This window comes from Ambystoma mexicanum, chromosome 6p (genome assembly GCF_040938575.1).
Source record: "Ambystoma mexicanum isolate Mex_15411 chromosome 6p, UKY_AmexF1_1, whole genome shotgun sequence".
NCBI lineage: Eukaryota > Metazoa > Chordata > Amphibia > Caudata > Ambystomatidae > Ambystoma > Ambystoma mexicanum.
In genome coordinates this window covers 1,029,008,289-1,029,031,783 of record NC_090935.1, presented here as the reverse complement: position 1 = coordinate 1,029,031,783, position 23,495 = coordinate 1,029,008,289, and the positions used below count along the sequence as shown (strand labels likewise).

The window sequence follows — 23,495 nt, the reverse complement described above, 5'->3', positions numbered from 1 at the left end:
ATCATGCTTTAAATGGCTGCTTGATGTCTCTATTCGTTCTTTATGCACATTCCCAGATAAAGAAAGCTAATGCCACTTAGGTATGTTTGTATCGCACCTGTTTGCCTCAGAAGCCAAAAGTAACTGCTGGTAACTGTGGTATTAAGCTAACCAGGCTCGAAGCAGGAGCTAAATACCCCCCAGCTCCCAGCAGTTTCAAACCCTACCTTGAAGAGTTTTGGTCCTGGGTTCTGCTCTCACCAGCCAGGAAAGGGTGCCAAACTCTTATTCGGGGCTTGGCACAAAAACTGGGCAGTGAGGTTCTATTTTTATTTCTTTTCCACCGCAGTATATTAGGTGGTTGAAAAGAGTGGTAAACTCTTCTGGAAATGCTTATCTACAACCTTGGCAGAGCCCTTTCAACTGGATCAGTTCTAGTAAGATTCTTACAGTTTGCAAAATGATTCAACAAAATGAAGTTGGCCCATTGCTTAAACGTTGAAATCCTGAATCTGTATTGATCTGTTTACAAGCTCCCTCTCAGGAGCTTATCACTGTCACTTTAACCATTGTTCTCTCGTTTGCCTGGTCAGGCTCAGAGTCTGCAGTAAGTAGGGGTAGGGATCAAGGGGAGCACAAGGTTGCAATGTCTGATATCTTCCAAAATGACTCTTCTGCCCATGTGAGTCACTTGTCCTCTAAATTAAACATCTTGCCCTCCCTGGTGTTGCCTCCTCCAGGACCGCCACCCCTTCTGCAAGCAGGATTAATTTCAAATGGACATTGCCCAGCATTACCCAGAAGGTCCTCCTTCTCCCTATGTTGAGCCGTCTAGATCCTCACTAGAGGCACAGTGCCTTTCCCGGAAGAAGCTTGACCAGCTGTTGACAGTTCACTTCAAAGGGAATGAGCCGGCAGCAGCTGTACCCTTTGATCTGCTCGGCCAATGTGTGGAAGCCAAGATCAGGTAGACCAACCTTTAGTTGTGGGTTTGTGATTGTCAAGAACTCCAGTTTCAAATATATCACTGAACCCTTAAGGAGTCCTTTAAATCAGTAACGCGTCATACTCTGGATGGGGTGCAGAATACTCTTAAAACAAATAATCAGACCGACTCAGGAAGTTGGCAAAAAATCTCATCCGACTGTTTTATTTTCAATTGTCTAAAACAGGGAGTTACAACGGACATCAACAGAGTCGCAGAGCATTATCTCAACGCATTTCCTAAAAAACAGTTCTTTTATAGCAAAAACCCGTCATACGTGATGTCATACTACGTGGCAAACTAAGAAAACCTACGGGGGGAGTTGTTGTTGGCTTAAGGGGAACATCTAAGTATACTTTCTTTAAGGGATCGGGTTGTGACAACTCATGCCCACCCCCAGTGCAAGTCATCTTCATCAGTTACTAGATACACGGTACACCATTGGCTATCAGACTATAAGGCCCTTCGTTATATGGCCCTCTACAATTGGTTGGCACACTTGTACCTTTCTGGAACTTTTGATTCACTAGCAGCACGTAAGCTGGTACCCCAGGTGCCAGTGGGTGGACTTGACCGTGTCTCCCACCCAATTAGACCAACTGTAAAGACTTGAGGGGGTATCTGTACTCCTGCTCTTTGTATGGCAGGGTAGAGGCACAGAGCACCCCAGCCAAGATTCTCTATTTGGTAAACGACGAGCAATCAAGGCTTAAGCACTCAGGAGGTGATGCAGACTGGTTCTTAAGTACAGTGTAGTCCCCCAGCACCCACAAAGGAATTTCCCCACACATTTAGTGAAAACCCAGTTCCTTATATAAATAAGGCTCAAGTTATGTACACAATAACACACTTTGTGCTCAAGATAATCTAAAATGCTAAATATATGCAGTTTCTATGTGGTACCACAGTTACTCTTTGATTCCTTTAAAATGCATTAACTGTACTCAGTTCAAATGTCATACAAATCAGTTAATAAAGTGAACCAACAATAGACTTTGGAGGAAAGCAGGTTGGTTAAACAGGCAGAATACTGGTCCCTACCACTGGACACAGTTCTGTATGAGGATTTCCCCCTCCCCCGTCCCACCTGGGCAACCTGTAAATAAAGATATAATACAAGCCCGGTCCATATATTGTTTGGGAGTCTTATTTCCCTCTAAAAAGGTTTTACCACCCCAAGGTACCTGGAATAGCAGAGTTTGACGCCGGGTCGTCGACGGATCAGGATCGTCGAGATCCCTCGAAGAAAAGATGAACAAAGATGTCAAGGCAGAAGCTTCGGTCCTGGCGGCGCTCATCGACAATCGGTCGTGGACGTTCTGCAAAGGCGGGAAACCCACCAGGGATGCTGATCGGCGGCCTCGGCTTTCTTCGGTGGGACAAAGCGGTCGGCGGTGCTAGCTAGAGTGTCCTTGAATTCAAAGTGTCTTAATCGATGGAGTGTTGCGGCTCGGCTTCAAGCGGTTCCCGCCTCTGGGCAACACAGCTTCGAAAGACCTCCAGCGGTTATAGCAAACCGTGGTCGACGACGGTGGACAGCTGTCCAGTGCTTCTCATCGTTCTCCTCGGCTGGCCCCGTCTCCGTTTGACAGTCTTTCAAAGGCTGACTTCCAGGGCACTGGGGCGAAGGGTAGCGGTGCACCACGGTCCCTCGTAGCTCGGGAAGAGGTCTCCTAGCCAGGTCCTCTCTTGGATCAGTTTCGACGGCACAGCAGCTTTCGGATTGCGGTGAAGGTAACGGCAGTCAACCTTCTTCTTCGGGCTTGGCTTCGAGATTAAGCATCAGTTTTGACTACAGCTTCTGAACGATTTCCATCAGTGAGAGGTCCCCAGATATACTGTTTGGTCTCTCATTCACTCTGCTGGGTCACACTCGGGCAACCAATCATTCAAAAGGGCATTCATTCATTCATGCAGGCAGGCGGGCAGCCATCGGGCTTGCAGTGCATTCAGGCCATTCTCCTCCCTCCAGACACTCCCAACAAGGAATGTGTGTTGGAACAAGTACCCAGCCATTCAGCACTCCACACTGCATTCATATCAGTTTCTGGCAGGGCTGTCTCAGTCTTTGCGTCACATACCAGAAACCAGACTCCGATAACAAGATATTGGTCACACACTCCATTCACCCATGCCCCACCCCAAGCGTGTTCCCACAACATAGTCACCGGGAAGGCTCCAGCCAGTCTGGCCTGGAACTTCCACCCAACAGCCAGTCAGGGGGAAGGGACCGAGTCGGGGCTGCCCAGGACTTTGGGAAACAAGGTAACGGGAAATGGAAAGCAAGAGGCCACAGGGGCCATCTTGTCTCCTATCAGGAATCAACTGATTCCAATGGCAGGGCCTGGGTATCCCAAAATGGAGAATACTCTGAGCACCTGTCAGAATCAGCATGGATCTGCCACCAGCCCATACCCTGCTCTGTGGGCCACACACAGGTGCCCAAAAACATACACTAGGGGTACAGGTGGTAACCCCACCCCTGGGTGCCATAAGGGTATCCCAAGGGTCTGTACACGACCATAAAGATGGGAAGAGCTGCACTGCCAGGAGTCCCACATGGACTCCTGGCCAGAAAACAATACAGAACGCACATGAAAAAGGACTACAGAACAAGTACAGGGAGGCCCTGTCCCTCCAATGCATTTCCAGCATCACACACCAACATCTCTCATCGCTCATGCCGCCTGCCATTCACATAGTCTTTAAATTTGTCCTTGCAAAGTATCATTGCTCCTGAGAATAAAAGGGAGTATAGGCACACTTCTATCGCAGTTCAGGTCTGTATGCCCAACTCCTATTTCCATCCTGGACTCACGTGACAGGAGACCGTATTTTGGCCTGTTTTGCAGCATTTAATTGTCTAGAATTAATAAACGTGGCACTCGTGGTGTTCTTTCTTGCACCTTAACAAGGGCTGATTCAGCTTCTCACGTTAACTGTTCTTCAAGGATAGATAACTGGTACTTGGCCTTGACAACCTTTGACACCAGGCCAGACAGCTATTTCAGACCTTTCCTCGATCTTCTGCTGCTTTCTTACTGCAACACAGCTTCCCGATCCTTCTTTCTGCACAGGTCTAAGCTTACTAAATATGTGACACCGATGTCCAGATTCTATATAATGACGGCACCGCCTGCAGTCTATTCACTACGTATAGCCAGCCTTTATGATTACTTAATCTACTTGCTTTGCTGCATCTGTACAGTTATAAAACGGCTTGCATTTTCTGCAGTGTTCTTCACACATGCAATCTTTATTCTGCATATGAAAGTTTACTCGCTTTTTTACTTCATCACATTCTATAAGGTCTATGCATCTTCTTCTTCAACCACTCTTCTCATTGCGTCACCCTCATTTCTTGTGACGTCAACAGACCCTCTTCCTCTCAACTTCATATTCCTTCGGGGATCTCCTCCAAGAGATTGTCCTCTCTGCGGGGGTATATCATATAGGGTCTTCTCAATGGATACCTTTTTTTTTTTTTCCTCGAAGACTCTCCGTGGAATTGGCACCATCACTGGTGTTGTGCATGTCACGATTTCCGGTTTCCAGCATATAGGAAGATGGGGGCGGGACTTCATGCAGAGGCATTCAGCTGCTCCTGTACACCACTATATCCATCTTTTAGGAATCTATAGCTTTATCTTTACATCACCTTAGGCAGCAATTTATAACGGGCTGCAATTCTGCAGTCAGGTCTGTCCTTAATTGAGCCTATTGTATGTTTACAATAAAAGTTTCTTTTCTTTTTCATTGCCAAGAGGCCCGCAGGTTTTTTTGTGTTTGTATGTGTCATAACTTAGTTTCTGTGCGTACTACAGACAATTATTTGGATCCAAGATTACTCAGGTTTTCAGGAATGTACCATCCAACTTGTAGCTGGTTTGCCAAATCCAAGCTAGATGGCACTTAAAGTTAAAAAAAAAACTGTTACTATTCTTTGCTGCTAAAATGTATTTAGTTTTAGCAGACGGTTTATAAATCCATACCATACTTTCACTTTTTTTATAATCCTTGAGAAATGGGGCATCAGTAGACCTCCGCATGGTATAAAGTTGGTTCCTTAAGCATTGTCAATGAATAACTGCTGCTCAGTTTATGCATGCGCACGGTAGAATCGCATGATTCTTTTGTTTCTGGAAGGTGGCCAATCCTATGTTAGCTGCTGTAGTGTTTGTTGTGTGCACATCCGAAGTATACATTTGCTCACTGTATGAATGGCAGTAATGTTGCATACTTGGAGAGCCTGGAACCAGCTCTGGTGTAATGCCAACACTACCTTTTTTTTTTTTTTTTAAACGTTGAAAGTATGTTTGATCAACATGCCTACCTAGAAGCCACCATCGGTGTAGCAAAATCTGAAAAGCGCAGGCCATTACACCTTTGCAAATGGCTTTCTGTCACAATATAAAATACATTTTCTTTTGATTAGGCAATTTTCATTGACCCTGGAAACCTAATGCTCTGTGATACTTAAACTAGAATTCATTACAATTCGCAACCATTACATTATGATCTTGTAAGATTGTTTGATTCTAAGAGTTTTCTTTTCCATGATGCTGCTCATGGACATTGCAACGGTATTCACCATAGGTAATTAGCACCAAGCAAAATAGTGGCACAGTAACATGATGTATTAAACTAAGATACGTACCCACATTTATTTACATTACTATTGTGAAAGTCATAAATAAAACGTTTGTGTCCAATATAGATTGGTGTCATAACGTCTTCCACCGTTATCACTAAAATGAGGATGCGTCAGGCTTGTGATAAAACCCACTTGTTTTTGGTTTCAGAACTACAAAAGCGAACAATTTCAAATCACGGGCCACAAACCTGAGGCAATCAATGTATTGGGTTTTCTGGCACAATTTAATGACCAAATCAGGTGTTCCAACTCATTGTGCCCTTTCTTACACATATGGTTTCTCAATTGGTTACCTCGAGTTTCTGAATTGGTACCTGCACAACTATAAGTGGAAATATAGCAATACCATGTACAAAAAGGCATGATATGATATATGATATGATATGGCATTTGTAACGCGCCTATACACACATGCACTTGCCTTCTCAAATTACTTGGCAATTCATTTTTGCACACGCCTTTTGCTTTTGTTTTCTTTCACCACAGAATACTGTGAAAGTGTTGAAATTGCTGTTTACCGGACGTTATACGCTTATTTAATTTGTTTGGGGCCAATATGTACCTTTTTACTCCATCTGACACGTTTCTCTCTTCATCAGTACTGGTTCACCCAGAGACATTTAAGGTTACATTTTACAATGGGACTTAATGCGATATAAATACAAAGCTGTGTCAATCCGTATTCCCTTATGAAATGCCACTTGAATATATTTTGCTGAAAGCTATGAGATCGAACACATCTTAAAATCTGAAATGCTGTGGATGATGTCTATAGCAACAATACATATTCTCTTTTACTGGCTATAAACTGGCAGGTTACCCACCACTAATGGATCCAATTGCAAATCATAAAAGTGGGCATTTAATAGATTGACTGTGTCCTAATAGCTCATAAATGTTTGAAACACTGTTTTTGACAAACTACTGGTTTTGCCCCTGAATAATTGAAATATCAGTTTAATCCGTTTATTGCTCAATATGCATTGCAATCTTGGCGGAGTCCATTTTTGATTGTTTTAATGTGATTTATTTATTTTTTGTCTCTGCCCAGTGAAAGCACACCAGGTGCGAGTTAGTTGACAATTGGAGTGCTATACGTTCTCCAAACCTAAAACATAGACTTGTCGAACTTAATCAGAAGACCTCAAACTGTGCCTTTATTTCAGTTGCAATATTTATTCACGTATCTGCTTTTTTGCTTATCAGAGCTCCAAGCTGAAGACCTCTTAAACCCGTTTCTGTGTGTAGGCTTCCATTTAATAGCTTCAATCTTACCAAGAGGATTTTAGTTTTACAGGCCCCAGAAGACCAGAACACTGTGCCTGGCCGCACTGAAATTGAAAACTGCAATGTGCAGGTTGCACAAAGCTCCATGCAGCAAGTGTAGTAACCTATTTGGGTACCTTACCTGTGTATTAGGGTTTCTGTGCTTGGGGTTAGGAAGGTAGGTCTAGTCAGACTCCCACTAGATCTGCTTTCCACGGGTTGTGCAAGCTAAACTTGAGTACTGAAAGAGGAGTACACTCGGCAGAGTTTGTTACAGAGCCCACCCATGCAGATACAATTGGCATTATGAGCACAGTCTTTGGATGTAAAATCACAAAAATAACACTCCAATCCTGACCTGTGTCACAAATTATTTAATGGGGATCCGTTTACACTGTTTTATGCTATCGAAAATGCATTATACATTTAATAATGGCACTGCGTTGAAAGCCTATAAAAACATTTCTATGAAGTCTCAAAGATTTTTTTAAATATTTTTTTAAATGCACTGATTTAAATCTGTTCTGGATTACCTTTGTTTTATTGAAGAGCCCCGTTCGTTTGAAAAAAGTTGCTGGAAATGTTGTAAGAACCTGCTGCAACCAAATTGGCTTTTTTGGCCTTTTAGCAGTCTGCACTCAACGCACCGTCAATCTACCTGGACCTTTACATAAGTGTACGTTTCTGTTAATGAAATCTTTGTTCTCTTTTTAAGTGCATTGCCTTCCATGACATCTCGCCACAAGCACCAGTGCACTTTCTGGTCGTTCCGAAGAAACCCATTACCCGGATGTCTGAAGCGGAACCTGAAGATGAATCCGTAAGTAGCCCTCAGATACTTCTATGTCTTGTGTCTTGTGTTTGTGTTCTTTGAATTGCCTGAGGTAATTCACTGCCAGACATCTGATCCTTCAACTTCATTAAACGACAAAAAGGCATTAAAATATAGTCTGTTGCATGGCTGTATGTATGACTTTTGGAAAAAATAGATCACTTTTAGTTCTGAAGGTTATTACATTTGAACATTTGGGGTGATCCCCTTGCCCGAAATAGTAAAGTTATATACCCCGTTTTTGCAGTTTATTTCCGCGTGAGTTCCGGCCGCACTGTGCTAGCAATCTGCAGGGCGCTATGGCGACAGCTCAAAAAACCAAGGGCACACCAAGCTGGGTGCCAATAAAGGGACCATGAATTCGGATCCACACAAGTTATTCCATGGGCCTGGGCCCATGTAGCCTAAACATGCCTGGTATGTTAACAGATTGTACCTGGTAAACAAAGATATTAGAAATTCATTCTTGGGCACCTTTTGGCCTTTTTAAAAGAAATGGCTGGACTGGTTGTTACCTTAAACGGATTACAGCACATACCAGACTCTAGGTCCTCAAAGGTTTGGCACTAATCCATCCAACAGTTCTGTTGATGAGGCCAAAATGTCTTCTGTGGGAAAGGAATGGTTAAACAGGAGATATGGGACCTTTCCATAATCTTGTCCACCCCGATGAAGCTGACAAACCTTCCAAAATAGTTTAGGTGGGTTTGTATTGTTTAAGGAAATGGTGGTGTTTTATTTGCTTGTTTTTTGTTGTAAGCCACCCAAAGCTTGCTTTTACTGTGGGGAGTCTATAGCTAGAGAGTTTCTATTGTAGTCTCTGTTACCTGTTACCTATGATATAAGGGTATTGTAAACTGTATTTCACTGTTAGCCAGTAAAACAATACAATCTCAACGACTATCCCTACAGAGTAGTGATTGTCTGTAGATTTAAAACTCTACTGTTTTTGCCCTCGTGCCTTCCCCTTTTTTTTTTTTTTTTCTTCCCTTAACTTCCCCTTCCATGTTCCACCTTCCAGAACTCTTTATTTCTACTTCATTTATTTATTTTTTGCTTCCTTTTCCCTACCTCATATCCCCCCCCCCATTTCTTGGCTGTACTCCTTGCTCCCTTTTTGTGTCTTCTACCTGTATGGCTCTTTTGCCCCTCTTTCTGCTCTGCACTTTTCTTTCGTTTTGCCTGTTCTGTAGTTGTTCGTTCTTATACTTTAAAAATAATAATAATAATAATAATTTGCCCTTCATTTTATCCCCTTGCTTGGGTTTCCACTCACTTTCGCTTTTCCTTCCACCCTTCACTTAGTCATCCCCTGAATGAAGTTCTTCCTTCCGCTCCTTTTCTTTCAGTCCTTCTCTTTATGTTTGCTCCCACCTCCCCCAAGAATTTATATTTGTTTTATTATAATATCATTCCAACAGAACTGTCCTCGTATAGTTACTAGATTTTACAAATTGGGGACGATACCAATAGAGTTCCAACACAACTAATTTCGAGTAGCAAATTCGAGGAAACCTATGTTCATTAGTCAGGACTTGTATACAGTGACATAAAGGAGTCTGCACAATAAGAGAGGCACAAACGTGGAAACCGACTAGAAGGAGGGGAGTCCTCCTCTTTCTTGATCGTGTTTTCTCCCTGCTACCCCTGTGCCCACGCCTATTGACCCTGGCAGGCGAGTCCCTCCACAGGATATGATTGAAAATGTGCCCAGAAGTCTGCAAGAATGAGGTAAAAGATGACGATTTTAAACTACATACTGTGGAACACTTTGAGCTCCCCAAGGTCCTCTTTGCCTCGGCTGCACTTGAGGGTTTCACCCTGCTCTTAAACCGCCGCCTAATCCAGCATTTTGGACTGCAGAAAACACAGCTGAAGCATTTGCTGTAAGTGCCGTAGCTGAACAACCTCCTCTGTCTTTTAGCATAATTGGCAGTTATTTTGATTTCATGCCGCACAATGCCAACACTCGCACGAACTACAGATTGTGACAGTAGGTTTAACAGTATTCCTAATGTTATAATCTTGGTTCTTTAACAAACCACTTCCCAGAAACCTGCTTGGAAACTCTACAAAGGTGTACGTGAAAGTCAAGGGTTCGCCTGTCTGCAGTTTGCTCTATTCTTATTGCTAAAACTCGAAAAGCATTTGAAAAACCAGTGCTGTGGAGGAACGTTTTACAAATCAACCAGTAAGAACAGAATGGAGAGAAATAAATTATCATGGTCTGGACACAGAAGACCGAAAACCTGTTGACAATGGACTTTTTCTTGAATTGTCAACGCATTCAATGATTATTTGGAAAGAAAACTGCGTATTAGTGGCTAGTAAATTGTTTCACTGAAGGGCCTTGAATATTTCCCTCATGCTCTCATGGACGAGCATTGTGAGGGAGCTTGAACCACCCAAGAGAGGTCTAAGGGCAGGGCTCGGGTGTTCGAGAAGAGACCATGGGGATTCTGGTCTGAGAGCATTTTTATTAAAATGAGTTGAAAGGGTGAGTTTTGTATAAGTTCTATTTGCGAAAAATAGGTTTAAAAGCCATACTATTAACAATCACTTCGGTAGGGTAACGCAGGAAAGAAAAATCCAATAGATGCCAAGTTACGAACAATCAAACATGAGTGTTTTTAAATGCATTTTCATGACGTCTATGTCCATAATACACGCCAGCGCTGCTGTTGTAAAATGCACTCCATGATGCCTGAGCCCACAATATCGTTTTATTTGCGTTTATCTTGTGGGTTCGTCCGGTGCGTCTACCAAAAGTGATGTACTAAAGCAAAAGTACAGACATTGGACGAAGGTTTTTTTTATTTATTTATTTATTTTCCAGGGTTCCTTTAGATATTTTCATTGCATATATTGATTGGAAGCAGGACAATGTAGGGGTAATACGTGATGGCATTAAAAAAAGGAACATTTGGTTTGGTGACGGAGGCATACATGGACACAGTGATCTTGGCTTTTGGGGCAATAGTTTCAAGGATACCTGTTTTAGCATTGGATATACATATTCATATATTTACAGTTTCACATTGGGTGTGGCAGTCTGTTATTGCAGGATGGTGTTGGAATACTAGAGGATGAATATTTGTTTTGCATTGAGGGCCGACCAGCTTTGTGATGGTACATCAAGGTGGGAAAAGGATGTAGGTAGGTTGTTTTGGTTGCATGTGCTAAAGCCGAGTACTCCTACTGAGCTGCTCACTAGGACTGACCTGGCTTAGTTATAAATGTGCGACTGGCACAACATTAATGGTACACCTCCTTTGCTTCTTGAAGGTAGTATTGGCCAAGGGCAGGCGATATTCTGCAAGAGCGATGTCAGCTAGCAAAGCAACGCTAATCGCCCTCACCTGTCCAGAAGGAAGGCACAGAAAATTCAGACGTTTGTACTAAAAGGGCACTCTGGTTATGAAGACTGGGATAGACTGGCAACAATCTCTGCAAAACTGTTCAAGGTGTTTGACTTTTAGAAACATCCCTTGTGTCCTTAAAGCTAGGAGAGCGGATGGAACCACTAAAGATACTTTTCAGTTATGTTCTTTGGGTCTGACTGCATCGATCCAAGAGCCAGGGCGTTTCTGAGGCGGCGATTCAGCAAGCAGGTTGATGTGGTCCAACACGTGGTGCAGTTTAATACGGCAACAGCATGAACAAGCTTGGGAAAGACAGGTGAATTCAGGGTCGACATTGTTCACAATCAGTTCAAGACTGGAACCAGATCCCAGAGCTGTTCCTTTGTCCCAGGGTTGCTGTAAGCCCCTGTCCAGCTTTCAAAGGATGCTAGTCCTTCTGCCCATCCAAGTCAGGAAGGTCGTCTGAGAGCATTTGCAGGGCTGCCTCTTCCAGTTGGCCTGGATACCCGTATCTCAGCAGACCGGCAAGCCTTGTTCGAGGAGCAAATAAGTCCTCTGGGATTGCTGATGGGAGAGTCTTGCTACTTTCTTGGAGTCGTTATCTTCACTTCCATCGCAGTGGGCCTTTGAGAGACTACCTCAATAAAAGTTCCAAATGAAATGGAAAGGACACTGCCCCGCCCCCCCTCCTCCCCTAACCACTCTGGTGTGACCTTTCCATTTTCCTGCCATGGCTCCCTTTTCATTTGAAGCACTGGTTTACAGCCAACTGCCCCCCCCCCACCCCACCCCCCCCCCCCCCCCCCGCAGAGAGATCCTGTCCTACTGGGGCGGTGGCAGTCCTTTCCAGAGAGAACAAAGGGAAAATTCTGGGGCTCGAACCAATTTTTTTTTTGTTTTATTTTTTTTGGGGGTGAAATTCAGTCCCAGACAGCTGGTGTACGAAAAGTCCATGACCGCTGAATGAGTCATTAAAAACTAGCTTGGGAATCAAATGACATCCAAGGGGTTTGGCCAGTAGAAATGTACATTCTCACAGACCACCATATCAAACCAGGTAGGTTTTATATTCATGTACTAATCAAACAGCTTTCAGTTCTAGTAGATATACATTTGTTCCCTTTTTTAATTCCAAAATTAGAGCAATGCAACATTTTGGAAAACTGGTTGTTTAAATGCCATCTGGGAATCCTTTGGAGTGCCTCTTCCTTAAGTAGTCACGAATTTCCGCACACATTATTAGACTGCTGGCTCTTTTGTATTAGTAGATTTGGCAGCCAAACATGTACACTTTTTAGTGCCAACATTGGCTGGGGCACTTTCTGAAATTGAAGCTCAATTTCTTAACCTGCTCTTGGAATGCTAATTACTGATGCCCAGCAGCAAGTATACGGAGGAGATCTTGTATATGACGACTCAAATTATAACCCCAATGGCAGGCAGGCACATCTGAGTACAAACCCACCAACACCAGTTTGTAACACATTTGGCAGCGTCTGAAAAGGGAACAGTTGAACCCATCTGACTTTCGTGGCAGAACCCATTACCAGGACTAACATTTCAAAATAACTGCGAGGTTCTCCTTAGCAGATGCAAATACATCGCAGAGAGCTAAGAGCAAATTGCCATGTGGCCAAATAGTCGAGGTAGCTGAGATATAGGTGCTTGAGATGCTGGTGGATCTTTCTGATATTTGTTCAGTTGAAAAAACAATCTTTTTATTAATCGGTATGTAGGTATGATGCAAAGCAATACCAATATCAAACTATTAACTTCAGTCATACATCCTGAGATCCTTTCAGTGAATTTTGGAAATGTTCTTATATTTGCTGCACCTCTTCCTGGGAATTCTCCTTTTCCCGTTTTCTGATGCATGCCATTCCTCCCCTTTCTTTCCTTTCTTCCAAATCGCCCAACTCCCTGTCCCTTCTCCCCTCTCATCGCCTCCCAATGTCTGCCCCCCTCACGCACCTCATTGAGGCATCGTATCTTGGGAAGTCATAAGAACATTCAGCTATTACCCCAGTCAGTAGCAATCCCCTCCTCCTGCTCCAAAGCTTGCGTCATGCATATTATCCTCATCTCTACCCATTCCAACCTCAAAATGTCTAACCACCACTGAGTCACCAACTGTCCCTTTGGGCATTTCCATGCAATTTCACTCAGTGTTTTGCCAATACCAATAGAAACCGTGTTATCCTTTTTCTATATAGATCTGTCTTAATCATAAGCCCCACCCAGCAAAGCATTGATCCTATCTGTCACCTCCTTCCAGTACAGCTGGATTTTGTGGCACTCTGGCACCTTGTGATCAGAACCCAACCTCGTGCATCTAGGGAAATTATGTGACAACTCTAGGTTCACCAGATGCATACTTGCAGGTGTCGTGTACACTCTGAAGAATGTTTTATTGAATTAACTTAAAGCTGGCATTTCGAGACAATCTTGTTACTTGCTCCATTCTCGATCCGTCATAGCATATCCTAAATCCCTTTCCCACTTTTGCTGGTTCTTGAGTGTCAGATGGCCCTGCCCCGTGTCCTGGAAATCCACTCTTTCCCGTCTTCCATTAACATAATTGTCTCCACGTGGGTAGGGTCTGGTTCCACCAGCAAATCCATCCACAATTCTGATCTCCTCCTCGCCAACCTGGCATAATTCAGAAACTGTCCCTTGGGTCTATGCTCTGTATCTGCCCATTGCAAGAATGTAAGTATCTTCCCTTCCGCAAAGAAATCTCCTACCGACCTACACCCTGCCCTATGCAATTCAGGGAGCCCCATGGGCTTGGCTATCCGTAGGAAACCCACATGAAAACCCAATGGCAGTTCTGGACTAGACATGTCTCGAAGCCCATACCTCAATATTAATCTCTTCCATGCCTGTTGCACCACCTGTGCCACATACATCTTCCCTATCCGTCCCATCGTGTCACAAAGGAATTCCACCCTTGCAGATGAAACAGCACCTCACCCTCCTTCCAGCAGACTGATTACTTGGCTGTCTGCTGCGTCATCCTATCTCGGCACATTCTGCAGCTGAGCTGCAAAAAATATAACTCCTAACCTTAGAAGGATAACCATTTGCATAACACCACCCTCCCGATCAGTGACGGGCAACGTTTTCCAAAAAGCAATCCTGGTGAGAGCATGGGCAAAAAGAATGTAATGCCGAACATCCCTTTCTAGGGCCCTTTTCCAGGGTCCATCTGGAGGGAATACACTTTCCTCGCCATCGGGCCTCTGTACAATAGGCAAATCGATCTCAGAATATTTGGGCCATCATTTTCCAGTGCCCCATACTGCCAATCCCATTCCTTCGAATCGAAAGCCTTAACCACATCTTGGGACATCAATGCCATCTCAACAGAGGAGTCTTTAGTCCTATCCATGACATGATGCAACCTGCGAAGGTTGAACGAGGTATTACAGCCCCCCACAAATACGCATTGGTCTATATGCATATGATCTGTAACACCTGAATATCTTGCAGCAATCACTTTCCCCAAAATCTTTGCGTCAACATGGATCCCTTCTTGCAAACCCACCAACACGCTCTTCTTATCATAAATTTGTGTAGCCACTGATCTTGGGGCTTCCTACAACTATGCCAGGAGTCTACCTGTCTTATTCCGGTCCCTGTGATTCTACTGTATGCAAACTTTGTTCGTACTTCTAGAGTCGTTATTGCAGCTCCCGGTGATGGGTTACGTTCCCTAGATAGATCCTCCCCAAATGGAGTTCCATTGGCTAACCCCCTTTTGAGTACCCCCCTTTGAGTACTCTAACTATCTTTCGAACTGCGCAGGGAGTCATGCGGTGACCTACGCACCCCCACCATTTTAGCTCTACAAACCCCCTCCTATTGTTACTTTAACGGCTTCCCATATCAATCCGGCACCCTCTGGAACCCTCATTATGTTCAAAAAAGGAAGAGCTCTCCTGCCGCACTGCCCCAAGGAACGCTGCATCCCATAAACGTTCCGCCCTCCATGTGGGAACCAAGGGCATGTCAATGTAGTGGCCACACGGAAATGATCTGATAACACCCAACCCGGATATTCAGTATCTGAATTGAGCACAATGCTCCCTTCCAACCAACATATAATATATTTTAGGGAAAGTTCCGTGGGAACTAGAGTAAAGAGTAAGCGTATAATTCCCGTGGCATTCCCTCCAAGCTCCACAAAGTCAAGATCAGCCATCACTGTGTTCAGTGAGCGTGAGGAAGGCTGCTTAAAGGGGCCTATTCCGAGAACCTATCTGGGTCACAGTCTACTAATTAAAATTCACCGCCCCAACAGGAGAAGTCCTCTCCCGGGATGATTGCACAACGCTCCTAAAGTGTACGTTGTTATCCTTGTTTGGTGCATAAGAATTGACAAATTCCATGCCTTCCCAAACTGCCATCTAAGACCAATGTTTACCCTTCTGAATGCCAAGCGTTTATCAAAAATAGGTGTCCCTCTAGCAATCCATGTGAGAACTGACCCTTGCAAATGAGGATTAACTAGACCCATATACTATTCCTCCCCATGTTTGCCTCCGGCCCTGCAAGTCTTCATCTAGGAGATTTGACCCTGTGCCTCTTCAAGTAATTCCCCACCAACCTCCTTTTCCCCTCGTTACCCAGCCCCCTGACATTCCACGTTACCAGCTGAACCATACTTGGATTAGCCGCTGTTGTATAGTGTCCCACTTGTCAATACCCCACTTTTCCCACCACTTCTGACCATCACATGTCGCCCAACTCTTTCCACCCTGCCGAAAAAGTAACCAAGAAATCCCAACTGAACTGTCCCTTCCCCCGTCCGCACCACCCCAAGTCTTGAGCAAATAAACAACCCCACCCCCCCCTTCATGAACCTGCATCCACGAGCCCCACACCCTCACTCCAAACACCAATGATGTGTAGGCTCAAGTAAATAGTGGGAAGCAAGGCCACCCGCCTCAACTGTGGTTATGCACATCCCGGGGGAAATGAACACACCCATTCCCAGCTTGATTTCCATTCTTCACTATTCTAGTCTCTAGCCAGTCCAAGCCTTTCTGCACAGATTAAATAAAAACAGGATTTCACATTGACCATTGCCTTAAATTTTGCTGGAAAAAAACATGTGTTTTATGTTCTGCTTACTGCTTCATAAGATCAGCTCTGTACCTGGACCTCCTGTTTGAAGTCTGGGAAAATCAGGAACTTGGCAGAGCACGGTTTAAAATCCCCCGTTGTGCGAGCTTCCTGTAACGCCTCGTCTGTCTCAAAATTTAAGAAATGTTGGCACAACCACTCTACGAGGGGCTCCTGGAGGTGGGCATCTTCCCAGCACCCTATGTGCTCTCAGTTTCGAGAGCCCTCGTATCCGTAAGGTATCGGGATACATTTTTTCAGAAAAATTCATTGACCCTCTTCCTCCGGGACTCCCACCACCCAAATGTTAAAATGCCTGGATCGACCTTTTCGTGTCCTCTGCCCTGAACTCCAGCGATGATCATTATTTTTTTTTTTAAGGCCATTGCCAGCCTGTTCACCTTATTCTACATGATTGAGTCCTCAATAGGCACTTCTGCTGCTGCCTCCTTCCCGTTAACCTGCTGCATATCCACTCGCAGGAGGGAAAAATCTGTGCCCACCTCTCGAATCTTGGTCTCCAGCGACGATCTGGATTCCCGGATGGCGGCCCTTAGCTGTTCCATAATGTCTCCCTCTGTGCCCCCTGATGCTTCACCAGAGTTGCACTTCATTGAGGATTGGTGCTTACTATTGCCCTATCTTCTGTTTTCCTTTAAGCATGATGAATGAATCTTGCTTCCAACTGGTTATTTCTGAATAACTATCCCGGCTAGAATATATATCCAATGTACTCCGCCCAAAATCGGAATACTGTCTCCCACTAAGCAATAAATCTGACAAGAGTGCGATATCCCGGTTCCTGAGCTGAGGGGGGATCCTCTACCACTCCCAGCCGTACAGGGCCATTCATCCAATCCCCACTGCATTGCTCCTACAGGGGAAGGAAACCAGCCCCTTAGCATCCACAATGGCTAGGCTCCTCTGTGTTCCCATCCAAAGCACCAGAGGGATCCTGCGGCACTCTTCCACTCCCCTGCAACATTCTGCCGCCTGCCGAGAATCACACCGACATCAAAACGCTCCTCGTGGCTGGAGACTGTATCTGTGGGCTCCATTGACCTCTACCCCTCCTTCGTCTCCCCTGCGCACACTGTAGAGCCCTCAGATGGGGATGGTATCGCCACCTCGGAATCTCCCGCCCACCTCTATGCGGGCTCTGATATCCTAATGGAGGGGCACCCAGTGCTTTCGATCCAGAAGGGTTGTTGCTGGTCTTCACGACCTGATTCCAGTCGGCAGCTGCTACAGAGATCCTCGAGCCTACTCTGATTACTTCTGTCTTCTTGTTAGTCATTCGTGCCCTCGGTTGACCAGACCAAGATGGCCGTCCGCCTCGTAGCCTTTCTGAAGTTCAGGGAGGTACCAGGGAAGGCATTTGTCCTTGAAGCTGTAACCCAGACACTCGGATCCCTGGCTTATCCGGTCTCTGTTCCACCACTCCTTGCACTTCCTGATCAGACTTATCACAATATCGAGACTGGCGACGCATGGAGAATTACCAGCAATTTTAATATGCCCTTTCAATAGCCCCATCCTTGTTGTACATGTTGGAACAGAATATCCTGGAGGCCACAGAGATTGCAAGAACGCACACATGTAAAGTGCCATTAGGCAATGCTAATGTGAGGGTTATAATATATTTGTGTCACCTACTTAGAATTTGCAATAATTGTAGGTTAGAGTTGGAATGAGTTTTAAAAGTAAAGATGTGTCCGGGTTTGGATGAATAATTCCAACAATTGCCCCATTCCTGCACCCTCCTGTGAGGCAAAAAATGTTGGTGTCCTCTTCAACTCCTCTCATCACGGACCTTGCCAAGAAGGCCCACTTTCAGCTGCACCTCCTCCAGAGGCGTTCTCCGTTTCCTCACCTTCCCCCAGAAACTCGATGTCTCCAGAGCTCTGGTCCTCTCCAGACTGGACTACAACAGTAGCCTCTTCCTCAATCTGCCTAACTCCTCCCTTCGACCCCTTCAACTAATCCAGAACAGGACTGCGAGACTTATCCTTGGCCTCAAGCCCAGGGACCGCATCTCTCCAGCCCTAAAAACTCTCCATTGGCTCCTGGTTGCTGAAAGGACCAAGTTCAAGACCCTGTGCATCATCCACAAGGCTTTCTGTTGCTTGGGACCCCTCTACCTCTAGCTCTCTCTCCCTAAATATCTCTCTGCTATAGCCCTATAGTCGTCTAGCTGAGATGCTTTTCCAAGCGGATAGTGGGGGCGGGAGGGGTGAGGGGAGGGGACGGGAGGGGTGGGTAGATCACTTTCCTCTGCAGGTGCCTCTCTCTGGAATGGCCTCCCTGCCCCTCTCAGGCTTGAGCCTTAAGTTCCGGAAGCTTCACAAGACCTTCCTGTTCTCTTCCTTCCCTTTCCCCTGCTAATGTCCCTGTCTGCCTCTTGACTGACTGCTGGGTTCCTTCAGAGTGTTACAGAGCACCAGCCCCACTAAAGTCTACCCCTGCATGTGGTCTCCCCTTACGCCTCACCCCTCAACCTGCACTTGCGCTTTTGGGTCCCCTCCCACTCCACTAGCCTGGCAGTCTGTGTTTTACGGCACAACAGCGGTGGCAGAGGCGCGCAGAAGGAGCTACAAGCCTCTGCCTGTTTTTGGCTCAATAGAAACTCATGAAATTCGATGAGCAGGGCCATTCATGAACATAAATGTGCAGAGATTTGGTGTCTCCAAGCAAACTATACATATCTTTCGAGGCTCAACATTGGATCACTGGACTGCGCCGTCCCCAGAAGCGGGACTGAGTGCATTGTGACCATAACAGCCAGGTATACAACAGGCAGCAAGCTGGAATTCAGCTTCATGTACTCCCCAGCCCCTCACATCTGATTGCCTTGTCAGAAATGTACAGACAAGGCCCCATATGTGCAAAGTCTGTGTCGATGTTCCATTGTTCATACCGCTTCCTCAGATTTTCTCTATGGCGTCCTAGTTATAGTGGACGCTCTGCTAGCCTCCACTCCGAGTTCTCCTTACAAAGAGCCTGTAGTGGTTGGGCTGATGCTTTCTGCTGAAACCTTTTGAGCTTTGAGCCTAGGGAGCCGAGAATCATTCATTGCCACGCTCTCCTTCTAGCAGGTGCCATACAGTTTTCTGCCAGTAACTGTGTCCAGCAATCATTAGTTCATCTGGCCTCACTACCCATGTCCGACCCTGATCTTCGGCCTCTGCCAGTTCCATGACTCTCCATTAAACTACTCCTATATATTCATTTCTCAATCTACAATACCAGAGCTTGGGATACTAAGCTTGCCATTTTCTTGGTTTCAAGCTTATAAACTCTAATCCCTTTTTCTACTTATTTATGAATGCTGAAACAAGACACATTTACAAATTCGAATTAATCCTGTAGACCTGGATTACTTAGTGACAAGCCTTCTCATCAAGCAAGTTGCAGTGTGGCCATTGTGCGGGTTTGCAGGGGGCTGCTGTAGAGCATTATGCTAAACTGACTGCTATAATGTATGATCTCTATTGTACCTACCAGTTCTAGTTCACCCGGATACCTTATTATTATTATTTTGTTTTGTGCGAACTACATGCAGGTCTCAGCCCCTCTTTGCTCTCTTCTTAGAGAAAGCAAAAGCTGGTCCACCGCTAGGCATTGGTCCTCGGTTCTCGGTACATATCCACTATGACAGGCCTGATCCACAAGAGAAGCCAAACGTTGATGTAGTTTGCCAAGGATGTGGGGGTATATAAGGCACCACTAAAGCACATGTTCATGATTCTTATGTCCATAATATAGGCCAGCTTGGCAACTGTAAAGCTTTCATGCTGGCCGGTTCCAATCAATGTCAGTGTTGGGTTCTGCCAGCATGCAAATATTTTACAGTGCCATCTATTCCAGGCCTCCTCTGTAAAAACATTGCCATGTGTATTTTAAACCAGGTGGCCCTTATGTTAGGTGAAAGTTAAACTCTATGGACATAGCAACTCTCACACTACCATTGTAAGACTACTACTTTGTCCTTAGTTTTAAGTTATCATAGCCATTCTCTCAGTACACTTTGCTGTGGTGGACAAGATATGGTATATACCTCGTGTTACATCGACTACTGTGTTGATCCAGCACTGATCTGGCTTCCTCCTGCCACTCTTACTGTAATCCATACATTCAAGAATTCATCCTCAGCAGAAAAAAAATAGTATTACCAGAAGTCATTCGGCCTCATTACAAGTTTGCCGGTAGCCCGCCTGTACTACCAGCGGGTTACCGGCAAAATTGCCTTACCATTGTCAGCACCCGATATCCCGGTGTTGCCAGGTTATTATGGGTTCCAGCTGCGGGGGAAAGTTCCAATTCTATGTCGTCCAGTAGGACTCCGTGGAATGGGAACTACTGAATCACCGGCACCATTGTTAACCGTGCCGGTTTTTCAGTCCTTTCTCTGCCAGTAGGGGCCTGAACTCCCGGCAGGGGGAGCACTACCGGCAGACTCTTGAGTGAGCCGGTCTGTTTGCTGTAGCCGGTAGTACCAGCAGTTTTACCGGACCGGCTCACCCGTAATAAGGTCCATTGACTTGACTTATTTTGAGTTTGTGTGGGTGTTTAGAGGTAATGTGTAGAAAAATACTTAACATAAGGCTAATTCAGTTGTCATTTTTCTCTTTTTAGAAGTGCAGATTTTTCATAGTAAAGCCATACGTTATTTTACATAGTACTTTGTAAGACCTCATCTATTGTAGCAATCAAGAAATGCTGAAACAAATTCAACTTTTTGAACAAATAGCTTGATGTAGCCGTCTCTTAATTTAGTTTTTTAAAACTATTTTTGCCACTGTAAATTGCAGTTAACATGTAAATAATCCAAAATTATTAGGTTTTTATATATTTTTTTTAATAATCCTAAATCTTATATTTTTATTTTGCAGCTTCTTGGACATTTGATGATTGTTGCTGCGAAGTGTGCTGCTGACTTGGGTGTGAAAAATGGCTATCGACTGGTTTTGAACGAAGGTCCAGATGGTGGACAGTCAGTGTATCATATACATGTCCATCTTCTTGCTGGCCGTCAGTTGAGTTGGCCACCAGGCTAAAAATAGCTCACTATGAATAGCAATAAGCAAGTTGGAAACTTCTTTTCGGAGATCAGACATGTTTGAACCTGTCTAAGAATAAAATCCCAGAACGCTTGAAATAAAAACTGCCTTATTAATCTAGTTTTATTTCTTTGCTGACCATTGCCTTGTTTTTATTCTCAATTTTGTAATCTGCTATTAGCTGTAATCTCTTTAGCAAAACCTTTGTAACAGGTTTGTTGTACTGTTGGTGTGTGATCAGCAGTCTACGCCAGAAAAATGAAAAGCTGTTCCACACCTCTTCTGTAATACATTAGTTTGAATGACCAGCCATTTTTATAGCGCAGCACTTATAATTAACAAAACCTATCCGGAATAGGAAATGTGAATACGTAAACTGATCAAGAAAGGTTGTACAAAAGCAATTGAGACATGTGCCTGGCCAGTTGTCTGGGTGAATCCGAACTCTCCCCTGACTGGGCCCCCAAAATCGACCTCTGGTTTAATTAACTCTACAGCTTACTTCCAGGTAGGATGCATGTTGTCCTTAACTGCTATAGAACCTAGCATTGAATGCTAGAACATAAAAAGGGTCCGCGTCGCTTAACGTTGGTGGGATGGAGGCACTGTAAAGCAGAAGGGCATGATCTATAGCACATAGTCCAAGCGATACAGGGCTCTGCTTGCTTACTTTCTTTAGTTCTCAGAGGGTTTGTATAGCGGCCCAGCAAGCTTTCTTGCCTTTTCTTCTAGTTGCTTTCTGGCACAGATATTGCCACCCTCTGGCTGCAAGTTGCCTTCCTACGCTCCTTTGGCATGGACACACCAACCAAGTACTTATGATTCCTCCTTGCCTTTGTAAAGCTGCAAATACAGCGTCACCAAGGGGGCGCAACTACAGGCTACGAAAACTATTTTAGCAAGGCCGTAGGCCTGGGTAGTGATGCAGTGGTCATGTGGTTTGGTGACATCACAAGGCAATTAGAATGTGTGTATATATATAGTTGTGCCACACATCAGGGAGCGGTTAGGTTTGGGACTGTGCAGGAAAAACACACATGCAGAGTGGTTGTTTTTGTGGGAACTTGGGTCAGTACACAGATATCATTGGGTAAAGGGGCAGGCAGAAGGGGCTTGGTTTTATTATGTAGTTTGAACTGTATTAAGTAGCATTGTCAGTTGCTGCAGGGAGCAAGATACAGGTTTTCTTGGAGCCGGTCATTGTTGACAGTTGCAGAGTATCATGGTTTACCTAAAGGCTGCTGTATCCCTTTTAATTGAAATTTGTTTTCACTGTTGGGCAGCGAAGCTCATGGCGCAAAGGTCTGGATGGAAATGGATGCCAGAGTACAATTGTTGCAAGAGAGTATTTTCTCATGGGCATGAGGTTGCTGTCCACACAGCATATGCATTCCCAGATGATAGACTAATGAATACACCGTGATTGTGAAGGACGCAATATGAATCATGAAGGGGCTCAGATTGTGGCAATACTAAAATATAGAACTAAGATGGGAGCAACAGTGACCACAGGGCATATGGATCGATAACTAAAGTGTGTGGCAGAACGAATAAATAGTGGGAATTCATTTGTAGCAGCAGGGCCACGCACACGTGCAGCTGTTCGTTTTGGGAAGATGACTAGAAAGTTGACTTCAGAGTTGGTAACATGTATTGATACAGGAGGTGGGGAGTGAGCAGGTGCAGGGGGTGAAGAGCTAAGGGATTCAATCGGGGCGAGGGGTTTGTGGTGTTCTGGGGAAAGCAACAAGATTTTCCCTCGCTTATCTCCCACTGTATTTTTCCTTGCAACTTGTACACTCAATTATTTACTACTTTTGAATCATTTTCTTGGATTACTTTAGGGACCGCACCTTTACACCTTCACAAACAACCTTAACAGCAGGAATTTCTCCCCACCACCCTGTATCACTTACTTATCAGACTGGAGGTATTCTCTGCCATTGGGCAAGGGTCACCCTCCTGGACATCATATCTCCTACTGATCATGTATTTTCGCCTTCTCTCGCTGGGTCTTGACAGGGTCGGGGTTATATTTTTTTCCCCGCCTCTCTTCCTTGCCCCAGCCCCAGCAGGGTAGCAAGCAGTCTGCCACCTTTATGGACTCTAGCTTTGCGCAGGATTTTGGCTATAGTCTCCCCAAACGAGCTATATGCAACATGCCCTTCATGCTGTTCAACCTGACAAGGATTTAGACACATTTCTCTGCTCCATGTGCTCCCTCTTCCTT

At 44.8% G+C, this 23,495-nt stretch overlaps 1 protein-coding gene across 1 annotated transcript in view; it reads left to right on the top strand.

Annotated features, from left to right (window-relative positions):
• Positions 1 to 21,385, top strand: part of HINT1 (histidine triad nucleotide binding protein 1) — a 50,143-nt gene extending 28,758 nt beyond the window's left edge. Inside the window, exons 2-3 of the mRNA XM_069625628.1 lie at positions 7,600 to 7,704; positions 21,098 to 21,385. Coding sequence (XP_069481729.1) covers positions 7,600 to 7,704; positions 21,098 to 21,262 — 270 coding nt within the window. The 3' untranslated portion in view covers positions 21,263 to 21,385. The remainder of the gene's footprint in view (positions 1 to 7,599; positions 7,705 to 21,097) is intronic.
• The last annotated feature ends 2,110 nt before the right edge of the window (positions 21,386 to 23,495 follow it).